At 46.8% G+C, this 20,132-nt stretch overlaps 1 protein-coding gene across 1 annotated transcript in view; it reads right to left on the reverse strand.

Annotated features, from left to right (window-relative positions):
* DSCAM (DS cell adhesion molecule) overlaps positions 1–20,132 on the reverse strand; it is an 82,357-nt gene that overhangs the window by 32,183 nt on the left and 30,042 nt on the right. The window contains exons 8-11 of the mRNA XM_053919125.2: positions 17,708–17,896; positions 16,287–16,577; positions 12,816–12,992; positions 1,983–2,013 (exon numbers count right to left, since the gene is read on the reverse strand). Coding sequence (XP_053775100.1) covers positions 1,983–2,013; positions 12,816–12,992; positions 16,287–16,577; positions 17,708–17,896 — 688 coding nt within the window. The remainder of the gene's footprint in view (positions 1–1,982; positions 2,014–12,815; positions 12,993–16,286; positions 16,578–17,707; positions 17,897–20,132) is intronic.

Raw genomic sequence — 20,132 nt, forward strand, 5'->3', positions numbered from 1 at the left:
TTAACGAGGAAGATGCTTTCTAATGTCTTGCTTGGGGCTAAGGAGAAGGGGGAGGGATGCATTCTAGGACAGCAGAGGAGCTAATAAATACCAAATCACCCTAACTAAAAGACCTAAGGTCAAAGTGGACCAGCATGGGCTTTGGACAGAGGCATGGTCTGTGGTTTGGGACTGGGTGGAGGAAGTGGCCAGAGCGCTGCAGGAGCCAGGCTGGGGCACAAATCGGCCAGGTGGACGAGAGCGGGGAGAGGGACAGGGCCCCGCTCGGCTGAGCCAAAGCCCTGTGTGGATTAACGGGGGCACCGGACAAAGGTCCAGGCAGCCATGAGCAGGGAGGCTGTGCCCAGTGTGGCCAGAGTGTTTTCAAACGTCAGAAAGCCAAAATTTTGTGTGAAATCTCTTGATTTCTAAATGTCATCAATAAATTTATATTTCTAGGTTCTACAGTAGAACATTTATTTTATTAAGTAGATAAGTTGTTTAAACCAAATAGCTGTGGCTTGTTTGTTTTGCCGACGATTCGTCAGGTCGGCTCAGCCGCAGTGCACGCGAGTCTGGGTGCTCCCCTGTGACCACAGAAAGGCCCTCACACTCGCTCAGCAAATACGCACAGACTTTCACAAGCATGTGTATTCAAGGCATTACATGTACATTTGCATAATCTTCTCACGCAGGTATGAGCTCATGGGATGTGATTGGATACCTGCTATGAAGGAGATAGTTTACAGGCCTTTAGCATTTCTGAATTCTCCTCTGAGCTCCAGATTCTGGCTACCAGCCATCTGACACTTTCACTGGCTGCTTAAGAAGCATCCCAAATTCAACATGACTCACCCTGACCTTTTCATTCTCATTGACAACCCCGCCTCCCTGACCCTACAAAAAAGTCCATATTCTGTGCCTACCTTCCTAATCTTGGCAAGTGGCACCAATGTTCATCTAACTGCTCATACCAAATATTTCAGAATTATCTTTGATTCCTCCACATCCTCTACCTACAGCTCACATTCTTTTAATACACGGTGTGGCCAATCAAAGATGTCTGTGGGAAATGTAATCCATGGGCCCATGCTAGTCCACCTTGACCTTAGGTCTTTTGGGGCATGGGCTCTTTGTGAATAACCAAAAAGTACTAATTTTATATGCAAAGATGGGGGAGAAAATGAAAGCCAACTGTGGTGGGGTGGGGAGTGGGAAGAGACCCCACATCCCTCCTCTTTCCTAGGTGAGACATCTTAAAATGGCAACAGCAAGTTCACCACCAGGGCCCCTTACATTTTCCTTGTTTGTTTCTTAGACTTTGAGTATCCTTTTCCAGTGTGGTTTAATGATTACCATATAAAAGGTTTAAAATGCAAATATTGGGATGTGTTCTATGGTTGTGAACACTTACTTATTCAACTAGCCGAAGTCACTCATCTGCTCAGCAACGTGTGCAGCAAGTACAGTGCTGGACAGTGCTGACACGAGCCTGATATAGGCCATGACCTCCCAGACAGGACGTGACTCGATATTTGCAGCAGAAGTTGGTGAGTACTCCTGTGGGGGCGGGGAGTGCAGGGGCTGAAGGTGCCATGGGAACTGAGGCCAAGGAGAATCTTCCTTGATCAGCCCATTGCCTTGGAAGAGCACTGGGTACCAGAAATTTCCTTTTGTGCTTTGCTCCTCACAGTTGTCTTGCTCTCTCTCAGGAAGAAGGCTTGATCCCAAAGGTGGCATATTTGGGTGGGAGCAAAACCAAAGCTACTCATTTATAATGTGGCTTTTTTGTTCCCAGTTTAATGGGAAACACTCTGTTGGTTGAGTCCAGTAGGCAAGAACACTACCTATGGCACGCGTGAAAGTGCACCATTTGTTATGTCTTGGCACATAAAATGGACATTATATGTCAAAAAGAATGAGTCATTAGAAAAGCCATGGAGGGAAGTAGTGCCGTGTTCTTTTAAGCATGACACCTGGGATGCTGGCTTTTGCTTACTCACCTCATGAGCATTTCAGCGAGGCTCTTGGCATCTGGGGAGAGAAAGTTAATATTAGTGCATGATAAACGACTATTTAACGTTCACTTAGGCATTTATGATCAATATTCTACAGGGTCAGGTGACAGTAGTCATTTTGAAAAATAAGTGTATACCCATATCACTACTAATTACCAAAAGGTTAGTGGGATTTTAAAAAAATTTCTTCTACATGGGATCTGTCTGTCTATATATCTATATTTTATTCTATGTGTATATTACTATATATATTTTTTAATTACAAAACGAACATAATACTCTAGGGCCATATAAGCTCTCAGACGCCTATTAAAGGTTTTATTACAACTTATTTATTGGCCACTTTTACAAAACCCAACTTTATTTTTGGTAACCAGAAAATTAACATTTTGAAAGTAATTCATTTACATAATGTAAATTGTACTACTTTTATTATCAAAATATGAAAATTATAAAGCTTCTGGCACCACAGATCATTTAAAAAGGCATTCCTATAGAGTGGTGTGTCCCTCGGGTTGAATAAAGAATTGCATAATTGGCATATCACTGTCTGGAAACTGAGATGTTTTTTTCAAACTCAGAAATAAATTTTTTTCTCTGAGGACATTGTTTACCAAGACCTCATGACCACTTCTGACCAAAGTAATCCTGCCTAAAAATGTTGCAGAAAAACAATTATACTTTTTTGATGATATTGCTTTGAAATTTTCATTCTTCTTTTCTTAAAATATAATTTGTTCTTTTTACATATTTTGTCCTGTAAAACAAGAATGTTTTCTTTCTGAAAACACAGAAGCCTTCCTTTTGTTTTTCTCTCATTGCCCTCTGAGGTCTTGATGTTAACCATAGTGTTCAATGAATAGAACTTTCTGGAAAAGCATTTAGCTGACAGTGTAACTGGTTGTATAGGGAAGAAATATGTATATTGGAGCATTTTTATCCATCTTTCATCTTTTGGGGGCTGGCCTCTAAATGCAACCGTTTCCATGTTGGGGAGGAGCGTGCTGCTCCTGAGAGGCGAGGACAGTCACAGGGGCCACCACACGTGGGCGGGCACACCCAGGAACTGGAGCCGTTTTTCAAGTCGGCCATGCCAGTTCCTATTGCAGCCTCGAGCCTGGGCCCCGGGTGTGTGCACAGATGGGCTCAGTCTGGGAAAGGAAGCAGCTCCCTTCCACCCCACCCATATGGCGAAGCAAAGGAAGCAAAACAGCATTGAATTTCCCAGCTCATGCCTTTATATTTATCCGCAAAGACAAAGTAAATATGATGAGTTTCTTCTCTTCCTGAATGATTTAACACTTGCAAAGTAAATATATATGCAAAATGCCAGAAGCGTGGGAATAATTAGCACTATGTAACAACCAAGCAGTGGCTAGTTCAATACTCCAAAAAAAGAGGGAAAAATCCCAAGACGTAAACATCGTACTTCCTTTCCCAATTTGAAGGTAACTCAGACCCACATGTCTTCAAAGGGGACCTGCTTTCCTGCTTTTGCTCATCATTTTTCTTTTCTATTCCTGAGATTTTTTTTTTTATATCAGTGTGCTAAGGAACTGCTGTGTCTGACAGGTAAGAACAGAGCTCTCCTCAAGTACCAACAGGCTCTACCTGGGAGTCTTCCTTGTCTACGGCATCTTCGCTGAGGTTAAGCTGGTCCACAGGTGTAGGTACCCAAAGCCATTTTGGTCTACCCTTCTCTATGCCTATCATCTTGGAGCACATCCCTTCTTTTTAAGTCTTAGCTGCTTCTTCTGATTTCATCTGATAGTGTGAGAATAATTATATTCATGGAAATTCAGTTCTCCCATGAGTTCATCTATGAGAAGCTCTGTTGGAGTTTTAAGCACCAGTTGCCTTCGGGGACCACGTGTGAATGGCTTCTGGAGAGTGGGCACGGGGTGGGCTGGGCACCCCATTGTACTAGGAATCTGCATTGTGCCAGTTGCTTTAGGACTGCCAGCATGTATCAGTCCCTGCCTGGGACTTGTGTCCTTATTCAGCAACCAGAAAACTGGGACCCAGATACATTCAGTCATTAGCTGCAGCTGAGTGGGAGTTCGTAAGCACTGTCTACTGGTTGAAATCCCTTTTTCACCCCTGTCCTTAAGGTCCTTTATACTTAGAGTGGGATATGTGTCATGAGTTCAGGGACACACAGGGGAGCCAATGCCAAGTGCCAGCTGACTGATGGAAATGAGCCCAGGAGAGCAATGCCTCAAGTTGATTGAGTCTGGAAGGATTCAAGATTGTCCCCATCTTCAGGGGAGCATGAAGCTTGGGGAGCACAGACTGGAATGGGAAGGGAGCTCCATGGCCCGGAGTTAGTATGCATTCCAATTGTGCAGCAAGGGGTCAGTCAGTTGGACAGGACAGAGCAATTTCCAGGTGTGGTGGTGAAGTGGGGATGGTGAAGACACTGAGGAGCTCAGGGGGTGTGACTGTTTATTACTGAACATAATCTGGAAGCTTTTCACTGGCCCAAAGGGAAGAGCGGAAGGAGGGCAGAGGTGGAGGTGGGTAGGTGTAGGTGCTCTGGAGGCAGCAATTGGGTGGTGGCTGAGGCCTTTGGCCTCAAGCATACTGGAGTACTTCATACATCCAAGTGAGTTGGGGGCATTAGGTGACGCTGTTCGAGGCAGATTTGGAATCAATTTTGGGAAAGGTGTCAGGGCTCAGGTGAGGGTCAGGGCCTTATTCATGTGCATGCAGGGACAGTGGAAAGAGATGACAGACTCTCAGACACACTTCTGTGTAGGAGTAAGAAGAGAATCTGGGACAAGTTAGACAATTTTTTTTAAAAAATCATGGAATCATAGTCTTACAAGCATTAAAGAATTTTCCAATCATCCTGCTAATAAATATTTGAGCCCCTTCCCCAGTGTCGTAGATAAATGTTAAAATGAGCTGGGCCATCGGAGCCCCCAGCAGGGGCCCGTGTGTTCACTGTGCATACTCGCCCCACCTCTCGCTCCCAGAACTGACCCGCCTATCAAGTTTGTGGGTCTCTCCCACCTCCGCTTGTCTCTATGGGACCATTGCTTCGTTCTGTCTCCTTAGTCCAAATCTCATTTACTAGTCAACCCCTCCCTCCCTGGTCTCCCCAACTTCAGGCTCTCTGCTCTCTAAGTGACATCCACACTGCAGGAAGGGCGATGGATCTGAGACACAGTCTTTACTGTGTCACACCTGTGCTTCAAGAGGGACCTCCCTGCCCAGCAGACTTCTCAGCACTGAGGCCCAGCCCTCTCATGCTGGTCCCAGCTCTCTGTCCAGCTCTGCTGCCTCTCACTTCTGGCCCCCACCCCTCCCTCTGAGCTTCTTACTCTTGCATTCTCTGCAGAGAGCCCCGACACTGTGTTCCTCCGAGGCCATCAACACCTTCTGGAACCACCCACAAGGTACTTGGATATGTCCCTGGAGCTGCCATGTCTGCTTCTTTGCATCTGCTTTTCTAGGTTGAATTCTCTAACTTTCTCAACCACTCCGCAAATGGCGTAATTTCTAGGTAATTCTCTACCTGGGACTCTTGTCTATGAAAGACCTGTGATTTCTTCTTCTCCTTCATTAAATGAGGCTGAGCACAGAAACGGGCAATTTTCTGAAATCCTTCTTATAAGCCAGCGAGAACCCAATGTTCCTTATATGTATTGCAAATGAATTTTCACTATGTTTATAGAAGACTTTACAAATATCCCTATTAATTTTACCTGCTTGGCTCCAGCCTTTCCAAATCTTTTACAGTTTGGATTTTCTCTCACCTGGATTTGTGCCAACTCAAGATCGGCTCAGCCCGCCCTTATTCCAGCCATAGCCTAGTGCCCCTTATCAGTCAGCCCTGTCAAAACGCAAATGGGGTTTGTCCAGGCCTCTGGTGACCACTGTCATTTCCTGGCTGCTCACAAACTATCCTTTGTATGAGCTAACTGATTTATTTCCATCTCTCATTTCTAGAATTTATTATCTTTGAAAATGGGTATGGAGTATAACTATTTTCTAGCACTTTAATTTGATTGTTCAAAGATTATCCACAAAGGCCTAGGGAGTATGTCTAGAAAAATTTCATTCAGAATCAAAATATTAGGATTTTGGGGTCTACAGACTGGAGCCCCATGGCCCCTCCCTTAATCTTTCCTGTGGGGACAGTATCTTTCCCTTCAGTGGATTACCGTGGCAGTGATTGGTGTCCACCGTATCTTGCTTATCATTTGGCGATTATCTTAGTGTTTGTTGTAAACATGCTTTGCCTCCCCTACCAGCAGGGGTTTAGAAATAGTATTTTATGCACCATCCCTTCCCCTCCCCCACTAGTGACTAGAACATAGTAGGATTGGAAAAAAATCAATTTACATAATCAGGGACTGTGATGATTTTTTTAAGCAATCCGAGTTTTCCCTGTCCCTCCCTTCCTCCCTCCCTTTCTTCCTTTTTTTGTGATTCTGGTCCCCATTTTCTGGCCTCACGAGCACTCCTCCTGGTGCATGTAAAACAGAGCAGACGATGCTACCTGCCATCCGTTAATATGAGTACATCATCCGAGGTCTCTTCTTGCCCAACACAGCTAAACAGCCTTTTATGTTACCTGTCATATTTTTATATAAATTTCAGCTCAGCATGAAGTTTAGAGTTTGTGACACCTTTCTCCAAGCCCCTTGTAGCTCCTGCATATCCGCCCTTGGCTCCGTGTTCCCACTGTCTTGAGCTGGGGAATGATGAAGAAATACCACCAGGAGGGTCAGGGATGCTCAGACAAGGAAGGACGGAATTTCAAAAGTACCATTCACTAACACTCCGAATGCATGAAGAGGCCGAGAAAACGATATTGGAAAGGGGGAGTCGGTGATCAGAGGTGATTGGCCATCTGCCTTCGGGAGGGGAGTTTCATTTGGGTGTGGGAGTCATGGAGAGGCAGGGTACTGAGTACAGAATCCTTTTCCAGGAATTCAAGGGGAAAAGAAGTGGGGTGAGAGGCAGTAGGTTGAAGATATGCAAACCAGAAGGAACACTTCTTCTTTTTTTTAATATTGGGGAAGGCTGAGGGGCTAGTAAATATACAAATAAAAAAGAAATAAGACAAATATTTTTGATGGGCAAAAATAAAATGACAAAGTAGCTATTGATACTCTGGTATAGCATCTTTTGATCCTCCAATTCATTGATAAATCTTTCTAAGCTAACTTAATATTGATGGAAGAGACTATTTCTTTCTTGAATACTCCAAAGTCTGAAGAGGTTTCACAGAAAGGAAGCTGGGGTAGGTGACATTGGTCTGGGGCTCTCTGAGTTCTGCCATCACCGATGCATAATTTTGGACAAGTTCCCCTCAGGTTTCATGTTAGCAAATAGGGCAGAATAACGTCAGGTTTATTCACGACCTTCCTGTACAGCTATTACGAGATGAAACGGGAGAGCGCAGGGCACAGTATTAGAAAGAGGAAGAAGCTGCTAGCACTCTGTTGATTAATACATGGCTCAAGTAGTTCTTTGGGAGAGGCACCCCCCATTGAGTCAACAGCATCGCAGCGTGGTCTCCCCCATCCCCGTGTTCTTTACATGGGACCAGGGACCGTCACTCCCACCCTGGCTCTGCACATGGCCTGAAGGTCCTTGCTGACAAGGAGGCCCAGGCCACCCTGCCGCAGGGGAGGGTGCAGCCGTCTCCAGCACTGCACTGTGCCCGTGTCGAGAGTCTGAGTCGCCTCCTATTCTACATGCTCAAATATTTCTTTAAACAAAAAGGACTCTCTCGTTCATAGTCACGTGATAACATTTTCGTTTCTCATGTTCTAGTGGAGTGGAATGGAATCTGCTCCAGGTAGTGCCTCCATCGGACAGTCACTCGTACACACCCAGAAAAACAAAAAGCCAGTTTGGGGGTGGCAGACCTCACCCCGCGCCACAGCATCCGTCAATAGTCCTTACTCGCAAGGCGCCTCACACGCGCGCCCGCTTTCCTGTGGGACTGAGATGGGTCTCATCAGGCAGCTATCGCGTGGGGCTATCAACCTGCATTTAGGCTTCGACAAGATCACAAACAGGACTTCCAGTCATCAGCATGTTCAGATGAAAGCTGATTCAAAAACACTGACCCGAATAAGAAAACCACCACGTATACTTGCAATATGAGAAAACCGTGAAGTACAAACACGGACAAGAGAGACACCCGGCAGGATGGAGCTCTGGGGCTGATGCTGGGCTTCTCCCTCTGATTGAACATGCTCTCGTCCTGACCCCGGTGGCCGCCCTTGACTCTCCGTCACCCCGGGGTCCTTGAGTTCCCACTCTCTAAAACAGGAACCTTTTTACTCAGTCCTGCCATCACAGGTTTGGAGATTTAAAAGGATAATTTTATTAAGAAATTTAAGATAAAGAAAAAAAGAATGGAAGGGAGGGAGGGAGGAAGGAAGGGAGAAAAAAAGGAAAGAAGGAAGGAAGAAAACACAGCATAGAATTAAAGAGTTTCAGAGTACATGGTTCTGACCCCATCCAAACCACACCTGGGACATTTCTCAGCCTGGCGATGAAGTCTCCAGGGTGCACACGCCCAGTTTCTTCACTGAAAAGTAAGTGTACGGTTGTGAGTATGTGAAACGCAGAGTTTATTCTCATATCATTGTTTGCTAATCACCACATTACTTTCCACACTCACAGCTGTAAACCTGTTCTGCCCACCCCGTGTCGGGGATGTCTTGCACGTGTGGGAACTCTGTGGCTCTGTGCCCTGGCCACGCTTACTTGAAGAGCTCAAGTCTGTGTGTCTCTGAGCTCCTAGAGGCACAGTCCTCTCCCTTTAGATTGTTAAAGTTCAGGCCAATTTTTGGTCTTACAGATGAGGAGAGCTTTCATCTCGTTTGCAGAGCAGATAAAGGCCATATTAGAACAAGGAAAGGGATGAAGATGCCTCGTGGCCTACTCCTTAGCCCCGAAACCACATACTCTCTGGGAATGGCCTTCTGGACTGATCAGTTTTACAATATGAACCCATTTCCACATGGATTTAAAATAATAAAGGGAATACGGGCACTTTGCCACAGAAGCATGGTCCCATTTTACATCATCCATTGATTTTTATCTTTAGCTAATTTGAAGCCTTGGAAATAGCTTTTTGGCTTGGCGCATGCTGGCTGGTGCCAGCATAACTTTGCACCCTCTTGGGTAAACTCCTTAAAGGAGGAAGCTTTTAGTGATCCTGGAGTTGATTACTTGACATGGGAATCAACTTTTTATAAGGCTGGGGCTGCTTGGATTCTTGGCTCAGCCAGTGACTCATCCTGTAACCTTGCACTTCAAAGATCTAGAAGTGGGGAAAAATCAGGGCATCATTAAAAGCAAACTGTGGCTTCTGAACTCCTGGATAAGGTTATAGATTGAAAAAAATGTAGCACTTACAGACAATTTAGACTTCAGGAGGCTGCTGTGCTCTAAAATTAGTAAAGCACTCAGGAAGGCAGAATATAGGTTGGCTGAATTGCTTGAGTCCCATTTTCTTTCTCTCTCTCTCTCTCTCTCTTTCTTTCTCCCTGTCTCTCTCTCTCTCTTTCCTTCTTTCCTTCCATCCTTCCTCCCTTTCTTCCTTCTTTCCTATCTTTCTTTCTAAGGACATATTCTTGTATTCACCTAACTAGGTTGCTTGTCTATATGGTAAAACATACCCTGCTTATAAATATTTAGTTGTTGCTGGCAATCAAACAAAGTCAACAATTTGAAGTTGACCCTACGTTATAACTCAAACAGTGCCTATCAGGAACTCCTAAAATATTCTTCTGTAATCCAAATTTTCTTATTTCCATTTTTGATCCTGATCAGTGGTTGCTCAGTCAACATTTGACATATTATTAGAAATGACCTTATTTTAGGCAATAAAAATTTCTGTATGAAGCAATGCTCTCCGTAGACTCTGTAAATATATTTGAACTCATTCTAACCCAGGCCCCGAATCTGTGCCTTGTGTGGGTCAGGTTGTAATTGGACGATTTCACTAATGACCTCTGTTTAATGGAGAGGCACCCACAGCATTAAACTCTGTGCCTGCAATTTCCCTCTGGGTCGTTAATTAACATTTCAGGGGGCCTGCGGGGCTAACGAAGGTCTTTCTGGGGCAAGGCCTGGCCTTTTGTTGACTCCTAGTCACTTACTCTGTCCTCTTATGGGATACTTTCCACAGTTAAAGGGAGATGAACCTGTCCCTGATAAGCCTTTATTCACTGCCACTAGTGTCAGAGTCCCTAGTTCAGGGACAGAGTCTTTGTAACCTTTTCTCTCCAGGACCTAGTCAAACTCTTGTGATAAATTGACATGGCTATGAAGATTTTACCATTGGGTTTTTAAAATGTTGCATTGGGCAGACGGCAGATAAGCCATAAAGGTTTGTTGAACTGAATGTGTTTCCATGCGTCCACATTAACACTTGCCCATAGGAAGCAGGTGGACTTGGGTACCAGCCCTTTGCATTCTTGCTGCCCTCCTCTCAGACCCTTGACGTGGAGCTGTTGTTAAGCTCATATAAAATGTGAGTCTGCAGAGAGATGCCTTTGTCCCAGGCAAGCTATTGCTCTGGACTAGCTGCTCCTCAGCATCCCTCATGAATACCTCCTCTTTGCCACCTCAGTTATTTCCCTCCTCCCGAAACCTCGGTGTAGGCTCCATCTTTTCTCCAGCGCAAAGAAAACAGAAGCGGTTCTGGAGAATGAAAGCCCATGGCCTCTGAGGTGGGGTATTGCTCCCCTCACAAAGCCCCTCTACAGAATGTGGTGCCTGGAAGCAGAGGTGTGGACAAGAGAAATGTCAGTCCCAGCACACTTTCTGGACAGAGCCCTTTCAAAATGATAACTAAATTGCAGGAATTATTAAGAGTCAAAATAAAGGAGGTTGGCCCGCCACCCGTGTAATGTCTCAGCAAGAATCAGGGCAGCGTTAGCTTCTTTCGTTGCTCTTGGTGAGGAAGAGCGAGGCTGGGGTGCTGACGGTACAAGTAGAATAGGAACATGAAGCAGGTGCTGGGAAGGCAGGAGGAAGCAACGCAGGGTCAGGGGAGGAAAGAAAAGGTGGATTTGGCAGAGGGTGGTAGCGTGTGGGGAAGGATTGCTTCAATGTTTAATCCATCTGCTGCCACACCCTTGTGATAAAATAAAAATGACTAATAAGAAAATTTTACTGTTGGTTTAAAAAAAATGTGGGCAATTTATAGTCTTCTAAATGCAACTAGGCTGCCTACATGCCACAAGGACCCCCCCCCCCCTTCTAGGCCTGTCTGTCACTGGTATCTCACTGATAATGTCCCGAACATCCGGGCTATGAGATTCTGTTTTCTGTGAAAGGGGGCTATTAAAACGTCCCTTTGGTATTTCAGTGCTGAACCCTGTAAATGAAACCCAGCACAGCCCACCTTTATACTGAATTTCTCAACATATTGGGCAATATTATTTGTTTGCAGGGTTGTATTATGCAGCTCTTCACTGGCCTCTCCTTTTCTCCCCAGTGAGGAATCACCCCCTGTCTTGTGCTCACATAGAATTTGAAGCCCCGTGTTAGCATCCGTGATATTGTTTTGTTCTTTTCCTGGTAGATGCTAATGTGTCTCCCACCTGCACTAAAGCTAGAGTTCCGTGGCTCTTTCTTTCTGTCTTTGTGCATCAGACATCTGGTGCGGGTTGGGGTGTAGGATTCACTCAAGGAGGGTCTGTCACATTACAAGGTAAGTGGTTAACGTGTTAGAAAGGCAATTTCAGTGGGATTGATGGTGCAGAGGAATTATCTGGCTGCAGGAGATTTAAGCGGAAGGACTGCTCAAGTGTACAGATGGAGTGCAGGGTACTTCAAATATTTTAATTTGTTGGCAAAGTGGAAGCAAATTGATAGTAAAATGTGCTAAGAATCATATAAAGAGGAGAATTTTGGAAAATGGAGACAGGTGGAAATATCACCATGTCCTGCAGCTATAACTGGATTGTGGTCAGTTTAAGTTTTAACAGAGGAGTTGATGCTCTTCATGTATGTCCATGACATTCTGGGGCATCACAGATGTGATTGGGGAGGGGGGTGATCCCAGATTTGTTCCTCAAATGTCACTTCGGAGAACATACAGAACCCTGCATGACGCCACCCCGCACTGCACAGACACGAAAATGTGGAACGGCTCATACATGCATTTTACCAAATGGTGGCTCCATGAATTACCCCGACAGTAAAAAGAAAAGGACTCGGATACACTTTTCCTGCACAGGGTTTGTGTTTGAAAGAACGTGTTGGCCTCACACGGCACAGCAAGGGCACGTAAGGGCTGTTGGCCCGACCTGGACACAGTCTCGTCACCGGAGCTCTGCAGAACTGGGTGTTACCATCGTGGGGTGAGCCAGCAGTGAGGATTCATGCGGCCTAGGCTCCCACACACTGTCCAGGGTTTTTTCATTAGTTAGAGTGAAACTCTTGCCCTGGGCTTCAGCTCACATTCCTGTTCGGGAAAGTGAGTGTTTTCTGCCCCATAATGCTTTACCACAACCATTAGCCCTCAATTTCCACTTCCTGCCAATCAAATAGTTCTCCCTTCCAGAACACATCTGACAGGTCTTCTCCACGGAGGCCTGACTGGGGGCATGACTGGACTGGCTGAAAGTTAAAGAAAGTGGGGTTGAAAAACTCACGAGAAAGTGATTTTCTTTGCCTACAGATATCTGGGATTTAGACTGACTTTTCCCCAAAGGCTCTGTCATCTTACTGAAGGGACATCACAGGAGCAGGTAGCTGGGGGACCTGGCACAGGAAGTAAGAGCTGAGTGACAGCAGGCACGGTGGGCGGGCGGCGGTCCGGCCTTGACTCACCTCTCAGCCGCTTCAGCCTCTGTTCCCGCCTCCTTCTCCGCACCACCAGCAAGAGCACAAACAGCAGCAGGACCCCCACCAAGATACAGGAGATGGTCACCAGCATCTTGAGCCCCTCGTTGGTCGTCAGCCCTTCTTCGCTTTGGACAACTGACTTAATGAGTGGAGGGATTGTACCTGAAAGCAGGGCCATGATGTTAGGTGGCTATTAATGAAGACGGCATGGCGGAGTTTTAGGGATGATGGTTACAACAGTCGCGCCATGGGATCCCAGGTGTCCACAGTGATGGGGAATGAAAGGAAGTCCTCACCTAGGTTCCTGCTAACTTAGCTACTTGCTCTCTCCCTTTCTTCTACACAACTTTGAACTTAGTCTACAGCACATCAGATCGGGATCCGCACCAAGGGCAAAGCGCATTTCTTTGAAAGAGACTTAGTTTCGCAACGTACTCCTGGGTACAGGCACTTGGAAGCTTAAAGTCAGGGCAAAATGCTTTAAAAAGCCACAGGCATTCACTTGGACTTAAATGTCACCAGTAGCACAATTGATAGAGACTGTTTGAGAAATTGCACATCAAAGAAGGAACAATAGTTTTGGCAAGTGGGCAGAAGAGAGTCTGCAAGCAGACTGTTCCAGATACCTGGGCTCAAAGAAGCTTAAAATCCCTTTTGTTTGGTTGTTCATCCGCTTTAATCACAGGAATAAGACTGAATATACTTTAGAAACTCTCATTTCAGGCTATAAGAGCTACAGACAACTTTTCAGAGGGGAACCATCCAGGCACCCAAAGCAAGCTGTTTATGGACCAGACACTGTTAAACAGTGCTATGAAGTTCGGATTATTTAGCATTATAAGGGAACACCTAAGCGAACCGAAGTCTGAGCTACTGTAAGCTGCTTCTATGCAGAGGCTCCATACGATGGTGCAGAGATTCAAACTCAGACCTCACGCTTTATGGGGCATGCCCCTTGGCACCCTTCTTTATGTAAAACTCTCCATCCCACGGTATGTTCCATGTGAAACATGGGCCAGGAAGTCAGTGATTTAAGATGAGAATGCGTAAATAATACGCTTTCCCCCTGAACAAACATGTTTGTTGTCCTGCATTTGCAGCAGGGGTAACACAATCCCACTTCTCTATGTGATCTGCTAAGGCCGAGAAGAGAGTTCTTCCAACTTCGTAGTGTTTTTGATTGGACACCAGTCTGCAAATTCTCAGAGCCCACCTACGGGATGCAGGTGAGGATGCGTCTGCAAAACCAAGGCTTTACAGGGACAAGCAGACACGTGGCTAAGGAAAGGACAGAGGAAAGAGTCAAATACAGAGATGGAAGAACCTGAAATCTGACTGGTGTAGATGTGAGACTAATTGTTAATGTTCGTTTTTCCAAAAATGAAGAAAATCTTTCAGGCAGATGTGTCAGAAGAGATATTAAAGCTCTATATCTACAAAACTGGTTCAAAGAAACCTATAATCACTTGCCAGGAAAATATAAATGCATGCTCTCATTTCTTAGTGTAGTAAAACCATTTCAGAGTTCGGAAAATTAAATGCAGCTCACAGGGCTTTTTCATGATTATCTTCTAAGATCCTAGGTAAAGTGAGAGCATTAAATTTTTTATTTTTAGATGACAAACATTTAAAATCTGTAGAGCCCTTTTTGAGCTCGAGCCACAGTTTCAAACTCTGCATGTGAGCGGGTTCTAGTGAAATGATCAGCTATAAACCCATCACCAGCAGAGCAGCACACTGATTGCTCTGGCTTCTACACAGACTTTAGAGAAACTGTCTGTCAGAGTGTGGTTACCGTAAGTCAATCAATGTTACGTCAATCATCTCAAGTGAGAATCCTACTTGCTGCCAAATGGGTACCTGCTAGCAAAGGACTTTGGGGGAGATGTAAGTACTAAGTAAAGCGGGTGGAAAGTGTCAAAGACCTGTACTTTGTGGGACCAAAGACTGAAGCATGTTGGGGAGGAAGCACTCCGCCTGCATGATGAGGCATCTTGGAATGATGCCGCATGTAACGAAGGGTGGGAAAGCACCAGCCCGGGAGAATGGTTATTGTCCTGGAGCTGGGGAGGTTGTCCCAGGGCCGTGGGGCACGTGCATCGCACAGGGGGCCCATGCTGCTATAACCGATTCCTGGATAGCTTCCACCTGAGGACTGCCCTCCATTCATGGGCCCAGGCCTGACATGCTGGAGACGAGCCTGCCCTCTGGCTGAGGGGGACTCTGCAGAGAAATGGCCACGGATGGGAAATTGGGTGGCTTACACAGTAGGCCAGAGGGGGACAGTCCAGGAGAAGACATCCAAGTGAGGATCCCAGGGCACCGCACCCCATTAATTTACTTTGAATATTTCTGAGGGTCCTTGGGTTCATGAACCTTTTTTCTTAGGACACAGTAAGATCTGTACCCCAAGGAAGTTCTACAGCTTTAATCAAACAAGTTCCCAAGTCCCCATAAGCAGGGGAGGAAACACCCCTTCGCCTGCCTAATGGTAAATACAATACTGGGGTGCTGGCTTAGCTACAGACTTTCTAGGCTAAGCCATCTACCATCTATCACGTGGTCTGGTCCTATCCGTGAAGGTGGGACCGATGGCACTGCAGGGAGCTAGCCAGGAGCCCCAAACATTCTGACAAAGTGCCGCCGGCTCCGCCCTGTGATCGAAGCCCTAATTCCGTCACTGCCAGGCTGCAGGAATCGGTGTCTGCATGCGGGTCCTGGGGACTTTCTAAAGTTCCCTGAAAGCTATGCCTGCCCGTGACAGCCTAGCTTTCAGCCTCATTGGGTTGGGCGCTTGTTCAAATATCAATAAATGGCCCTTGAATAGTAGCAGTGGTAGAAAATAAGGATAAAATCAATCGTTTATTTTTGGTCACTAAATGTCATGAGACCCCCGCACCTGGTTTTCAAAAAGCCCGTGCAAACTTCCCGTGTGTGTTTGTGCATATGTGTGCACCGGCATCCTATGACATGATTCTAGTTCCATCAGTGCCTCTATTTCTGCTCAGAGACTAACATAAGCTCCTTTATCATGAACAACTGGTTTTGCACATGCAGTTTAAGGGCTTAATGAGAGCAAAACAGAAAGCTGTTATGTGGATTGGGATGGGGTGGGGGAGGGGTGGGAGACAACAAAAGCAATGTTAGCTCACAGTCATTGACAAGGTACAGAACCACGTGGTGAAGAATCCTTCAACCCAAAGAGAATCGCTCCTGCACCAGCACTCCCTAAGGACAGCCCCCGTGGGCCCTCGGTCCCTTATTTCTGGATGACAGCCCTGGTCATGTGGGTACAGTGAACTAGGGGGCCCTGGAGGGAGTGGCATTGAAGCCCCGTGGAATCTGTGGGCCGTGGCCGCTCTGTGCCAAGGATGGATGTTAGATGGGACGGAGACAGCGAGCACATGCACAGGTCCTGAGACACAGACAGCGGGGCCACAGAGCCAGCCAGCTTACTGCCGTCGTAGTTGAGCGTGGCGAAGTTGGCCTGCTTCTCCGCACAGCCGGCGCTGTTGCACACCCGCATCTGGAGCTCGTACCACGTGGCTTCCTGCAGGTCGTACAGAATGTAGGACTTGGAGAGAGAGGTCCGCTGCGCCGTGGTCCAGACCGTGGTCCCGAAGGGTCTGTACTCGAGCGTGAAGGAGGTGATGGGGCAGCCGCCGTCGTTCCAGCCGATGAGGTTCAGCCTCACGCGGGTGGTGTTGATGCTGGCAAAGAGGTCTTGCTCCTTTGAGAACTGGGGCTCTGTGGGAGAATGCACAATGGGGATCAGCTCACGGGTACATGAATGAGCCGTCGAAGGCATCGCATGTTCGCCGCGGGCTTCTTTCTCCACCTAGGCAGGGGGCTCAGTCCCAGTCAGAGTCACTAGCGACAGGGTCCTTACGGACCAATGGGCTGTCTCCTACTGTGATGACCTAGGTGTGAGAGGGGAAATTGGGTGGGCAGAGATTATTTTTGTGTATTTTGAACACATATGTGTGCCCTTGAGTGGTCCGGAAGGACCCACTGGGCTTACCTGTTTCCAGGGGTGACCTGACTCAAGAAGACAGCTGGATTTGGGAAATAACAACAGGTCTCCCTCACTATCCGGATGCTTCATACTGGAGCCCAGAGACCTTAGGGATGTACTTCTGCATAAATCAATCCCTCATCATCTGAACCCTTACCATGTGTTACCTGAAACTCAGGTGCTGGGTCCCAATAGCACCTCTGCCTTCTCGGTTCTCGCTCCTCTGCCACCCAGCCCGCTGCACCAGTTGAAATTCAGATGTGAGGGAAACCTACAAGACCCTCTCTTTACCTCCTTACTTATGCTTACCTACAGCTATGACCCTCCCTCTTCCTGGTGTCCCAGGGCTGCCAATTTTACAGCTAAACCCAACTTCCCTTGGGGTTCATCTCTCTGAAGGTCCGCATTTCAGATAAAGGAAACCATGTCACATTAAGGGTGAACAGTCTATCCCAGTCACTTCCACCTGAAGGGTAGGGTCTATGAGGCAACAAGAAAGTTATAGAGGGGTTCTGGGGTGAGAAAGGGAGGTCACTCTAGAAGGTCAGAGGCTAAACGTCACATTTCCTGGCTGCCCAGCCTGGACACTTTATGCTGGTGCAAAAGCCCTCAATTTTCAAGTGACATTCCTCTTTTTGACTTCCAATGAGAAATTGAAAAAAAAAAAGAACCAGGATATTCTGTAAGTACCGACCATCTCTCTCACCTCACTGTAACACAGCCACACCCATCCTGGGAACAACAGAGCTCAAAGACACAAACAAATGTGCGACTCTATGATGCGTTTGCGATTCCATCCCCACCCCCCAGTTTCGATCTGGAAAACCGAGGACAAGAAGAAACAAGAAGAAGGCAAACGTACCTTTCCCTAATGTCTTTGCTTCTATGATTTCACTTATGCGCCCGGGCCCCACTCCATTTTGGGCAGTGAGAGTGAACTTATACCAGGTGCCGCATTTCAGATTTTCCAGGCGATAAGAGCGTTCACTGGGGCTGATTGGAAAACTCCCCCACTGCTCGCTGTTATCCTCCGAGTACTGCAATATGTAGCCTTCAGAGAACAAGAAATAAGCAAAAGAGCATTATTTCCTTTCTATCAGGAGTTGTCTGATGTTTTACTTTTTATGGATAGGAGTCCTCAGAGCTCTCACATCTTCGGAAGAGAATGCCAGCACTTTTCCTGGTTCCGGGACAGTTAAGCCAGGCTGGGGGAAGTGCTGTGATGATGTATTGATTAGTGAGGTATTTAGGCCACTCTGGGCACTACTGTGGTGGCATTGCTGGACAGTGTGGTGGGAACAAAACCCCTGTCTGTCCGTTCCCTCTTAGAAGGTGTCCTGGGCAGACGGGAGTGGACGCTCAGTCTCTAAACGGCTGCCCTTCAGAGCATACATGCTCGGGTCCTTGGGCACCAGCATGGTTTAAAGCTGAGCTATCTTTAAGAGAGCTGAAGCTCTAGAAGTGGGACATATGATCAATGGCGGTGGGAATCTTCTCAATTACCCTCTACTCAGTTCACAACCATGCAGAGAATCGGATGCAAATCCTGTAGCCTTCCCACATGGCAATGGAGGCCTGGCTTCTACCTTGGTGTGAAAAGTCCCTCCAACACTTCATTTCTGGACACGACCTTGCCACCTCTACCTCCACTACTACTAACGACAGCTGTCCATTTTTCAAGCTCTCACTACGTGCTGAGCATTGTCCTCAGCCAGTTACTTACATTATGTCTTGTAACCTATGTGATTCTTTTCTCCAATGCACAGACGAAGACAATGAGACCCAGAGAGGTCAGGTGACCGTCCTAGGGTCCCATGAGATTCCAGTCCCAATGTCAGAATCTAAAGCCCGTGCTCCTCACCCCTGTGCTCACTGAGACATCCCTCCCTGTTACAACCTTCATCCCTGTTACCCCAGACACCTTCCTGGGGACAAATACATCCTGAATGCTCCATGTCTGTCTCCTAACCGTCCATACCCAGGTGACCCAGGACTAGCCTGCCTGTGGCATGATGTCCTTACACCAATAGACTCGCATCTTCTACCTTGCCCATGAACTCCATTTTCAACACTGGCAAAGTGCTTGTCACCTCCACACTACAGTGACCCAAACCGGCAGCATTAAGTTTTGTCCAAACCTCTCGCAATGAGGTCACCCATCTCTGACTCCTGCTTCCATGGTTGTGGTCTCTCCCCTACTCCTCCTCCTCCTCCTCTCCCCTCTGCAGCCTGAGGGCCCCTCCTCCCTCCTGAGCCTTGTTTTCTCCTCTGTGTCCCTGATCTTCACTCTTCATAGCTCCTTTAATACCTGACGGGTGCGTGATGGATCTGTGGGCTCCCTGCTCCCACCTCCTACCCTCACTTCCACACCAGCTCCGTCAGAACGCCCCCTAGGCGCCCTGCCCATCATGGGGATTGTGTTGTGGTCCTAATCTCCTCTGTCTAAACCACTTCTAGGAAGCTGTTCTAACCCTTGGTGATGGGAACCCCCACACTAAGGGCTTTGGCCACCACCATGTTTCAGGGATCTCTAGTTGCCTCTTCTTGGAAACTCTCCACTACTAAGATTGGCTTCATCTCTAGGTCCTTGTGCTCTGACACGCTTCCTGTACTACCTCTCCCACGCTCTGACACCCGTAGAACCAAAGCTTCCTTTCATTTCAGCCTGGAGCACTAGGGCTGCTTGAACTCGTCCCTCGGCGCCCCATTTTTTTCCATGAAAAGGTTCTCTAACCAGCCTAGATCGTCTGGTGGACCATTTTAACAAGGAGCCTGGTTTCACTCAACTTCTGACTTCCTGGAGTACTTATCCTGCTAGTCACCAACTCTGGTCACCTGTGATCCGCCTTTCTTCCCAGCTGTCTGGCATCCCTGAGAAAGTCATTAAACTGTGATGACAGTGACCACTACAATTTGTGCTGTTTGTCTGCAGCTGGGGCCTCCTTCCCACTAGGCAATGACTTTGTTCATCTATTAATGACTCCCTGTGCATTCACAAGACAGCTGTTACAAATCTTGTCCACACTCCTCAAACCCACAAATGCATTCTCACCCCTAATCATCCAAATGTTTTTAAATAATAATCTCACCTCTTCCTTTCCTAGAAAAGAGAAGATCCTCCCCTTCACCCAGTGGAGTGCCAGTAAATATTTAACAACTGACTCTTGGGGAAAAAAAAAGGAGTCTTGAATGGTAGCATTTCTGATTTCTCTGGTGTGTAACTACCCCCAGACTGGCTGTAGACACCGAGTGCAAAACTGGGAAGGGATGTAACAACTTGCTCTCAA

This window comes from Desmodus rotundus, chromosome 2 (assembly GCF_022682495.2).
Source record: "Desmodus rotundus isolate HL8 chromosome 2, HLdesRot8A.1, whole genome shotgun sequence".
NCBI lineage: Eukaryota > Metazoa > Chordata > Mammalia > Chiroptera > Phyllostomidae > Desmodus > Desmodus rotundus.